Raw genomic sequence first — 2,848 nt, forward strand, 5'->3', positions numbered from 1 at the left:
TCCCCTATGCTCCAGATGGTCCTCTTTCTCCCGCCGGCTTCATCCCACTCCTCCTCGGCCCCCGCCCCACCCTCGTTCCCCCCACGCGAGGACGAGGTAGTGCCATTGCCCTTCCCTCTCCCTTGCTTCCACGTCCTCCCTGCTGCCGGTAGCATCTCAGTTGGATACTCCCTGACCGGAGATAGCCCCAACTCCTCAAAAGATAAAGTCTCAATACCGATGAACTGAGTCTCCAGAGGAGTACTCTAAGGGAATCACTAGACAATAAATCCATGTGGGGGGGGGGGCGATAGACATTGTCCTCAGGTGATTGGGGGACCCCCTGCCTGCTCCCCCTGCAGCGGCAGGCATGCCCTGTATCATCCCGGGCATTTGGGGCATCATCCCCGTCATCGCGGCACTCATCCCGGGCATTTGAGGCATCATCCCCACCAAAGGGGGTACATATAGTAGTACCCGGGCATCATCCGCGTCATTTGAGGTTATGGCATCATCGACGCTATTCCGGTCATCATCCTGGACATCGGTGCACTTCCGCCGGCATTTCCCCCAAATCTAACGGGAAAAGCCGGCGTTTGTGACTCGCTCGTGGCGTGGGAATCACTATCGTGGTGCTCCATTTATCTTCAACAGAAATGAAAGCAGAGAGAGAGAAACTCGTTAAAACAAGTGGTGCGAATAAAATGAAGTTCAACGAACAGTATATATAGAGTTTTTTTTAAAGTTAAAAATCGGGACGTCCGTCGTGGCACCGCAATGGCGGATGTCACGACGGACGTCCCCGGAACTCCGGTGTCCGCAACGCACGTCCGCGTCCGCCTCCCTGCTGCCTAATGGTGGATGTCCAGCGTGGGCTTTCGGCATGCCGGTCTGACATCCACCGTTGCGGATGGGCTGACGTCGTTGTGGATGCTCTAACAGTGTCCACAGTAGGGGCGGCGCGCCGGCCGCCCCGGAGTCGCCTAAGCCGCAGCTCTGTATTGTGCTCGAAACTTCCGCTGGGGCTTAGCCGGGTCAGAGGCCGTGGAAAGGCCACCGCCGAGTAGACGGTGAGGACGGGGCTGAGGGAGAAGGGGGGGGCACTGATCGCGGCTGGCTATTGCACGTCGCCACGGCTCGCGGCGCCCGGACATTTTCTTTTTTTTTGGCCGCCGCTATGGAAGGAGAAGTGTCCCCTATTGTGGATACAAAAGAGTGATCATATGAATTTTACCCCTCCATCCCATCTCATCAACTCCCATCCCATCAAATCCCATCCCATCCCATCCCATCCCTAGTAAGCCTGTACGACTCCGACACCCAATTCCCTACTCTCTCTCTCTCTCTCTCTCACCAGCAGCAGAGATTTTGGCAACACAACACGACACCCCCAAAAAAGCCACTGCAGATCTCTTCCCCCCCTCCATATTTTCCCTATTTCTATTTACACCTCAACTTGTGATTGATTTGATTCTCTCTATTCTCCTTCCTTTCGAGTTTCAGCAATGGCTAATTATCACCGCGACGAGACCAATCTCCCCCCCGGCTTCCGCTTCCACCCCACCGACGACGAACTCATCACCTTCTACCTCCTCAAAAAAGTCCTCGACTCCTCCTTCACCACCCGCGCCATCGCCGACGCCGATCTCAACAAATCCGAGCCCTGGCACCTCCCTGGTCAATTCAATTTCATCAATTCAATTCAATTAAACTCCTCCCTCTCTCTCTCTCTCTTTCTTCAATTTTAATTTTAATTTTGTTACAGGGAAAGCGAAAATGGGGGAGAAGGAGTGGTACTTTTTCAGCCTCCGCGACCGGAAATACCCGACCGGGCTACGCACGAACCGGGCCACAGAGGCCGGGTACTGGAAGGCCACGGGCAAGGACCGCGAGATTTACAGCTCCAAAACATGCGCCCTCGTTGGCATGAAGAAAACCCTAGTTTTCTATCGCGGCAGAGCCCCCAAGGGCCTCAAAACCAACTGGGTCATGCACGAGTTCCGCCTCGAAGGCAAGCTCGCCTACCACTACTTCTCCCACAACTCCGAGGTACTACGTTACTCTCAATTTCCACATCTGATTATTAATTATTCTTTCACTTTGATCGGAATGATTTATCAGGACTAGTGGCTAATATCCTAGTTTTTGACATTGTGCTTTGATTTTGATCGATCGGTATATCAGGATGAGTGGGTGATTTCCCGGGTTTTTGAAAAACCCGGGGCGAGCGGGTCCGGGTCCGGGTCGAAGAAGAGGGCTTCGAAGGAAGTGAGCGGCTCGCACGTGTCCTGTTTCTCCATGGCTGCACCGTCGGGTTTCGAGCTCCCGACGAATTATCCGCAGTTTGGCAAGCACAACGCGAGCTTTCCGACTCTCAGGTCGCTCCAGGAGAATCTGCATCTGCCGTTGGTTTATCCGCCTCTGACGGAGGTGACCGGTGATCAGGTTTTCGGGGAGGGGCAGTGGTCGGCGGTGGAGGAGCAGAAGGTTTGCGGCACCGAGCTGGATTGCATGTGGAATTAGTTTTAATCACAAAGACTATCTTATCTAATTTAGGGTTTGCTTTCTTCTTCTTGTTTACTACTCCTAATTAGTGCTATCTATGCATGCAATATCAGTACTATTCAGATTGGGAATGTATGCAATTTGTTCGTATTTTCTCTATTTAACTTACTTACCTACAAATTAATCTGGCTACAACGATAAAATTTAGGGATAAATACAAAACTCACACAAAAGTATCACATTTGTTTCATATTAGTACAAAAAGTTTGGAGTTGACATAAATCATACAAAAAGTGTCCTTCGTGTTTCAATTTAGTACATTCTGTTATATGTGTTTATACGGTGTTAACTTTTTACTTATATG

At 51.3% G+C, this 2,848-nt stretch overlaps 1 protein-coding gene across 1 annotated transcript; it reads left to right on the forward strand.

Annotated features, from left to right (window-relative positions):
* Positions 1 to 1,240: 1,240 nt before the first annotated feature.
* On the forward strand, positions 1,241 to 2,643 carry LOC121807344 (protein CUP-SHAPED COTYLEDON 2-like). The gene is made up of 3 exons (XM_042207565.1): positions 1,241 to 1,656; positions 1,745 to 2,028; positions 2,164 to 2,643. Exons 1-3 carry the CDS (start codon positions 1,485 to 1,487, stop codon positions 2,500 to 2,502), a joined length of 795 nt encoding a protein of 264 aa, XP_042063499.1. The 5' UTR covers positions 1,241 to 1,484; the 3' UTR covers positions 2,503 to 2,643.
* The last annotated feature ends 205 nt before the right edge of the window (positions 2,644 to 2,848 follow it).

The sequence above is a fragment of the Salvia splendens genome, chromosome 6 (genome assembly GCF_004379255.2).
Source record: "Salvia splendens isolate huo1 chromosome 6, SspV2, whole genome shotgun sequence".
NCBI classification, from domain to species: Eukaryota; Viridiplantae; Streptophyta; class Magnoliopsida; order Lamiales; family Lamiaceae; genus Salvia; species Salvia splendens.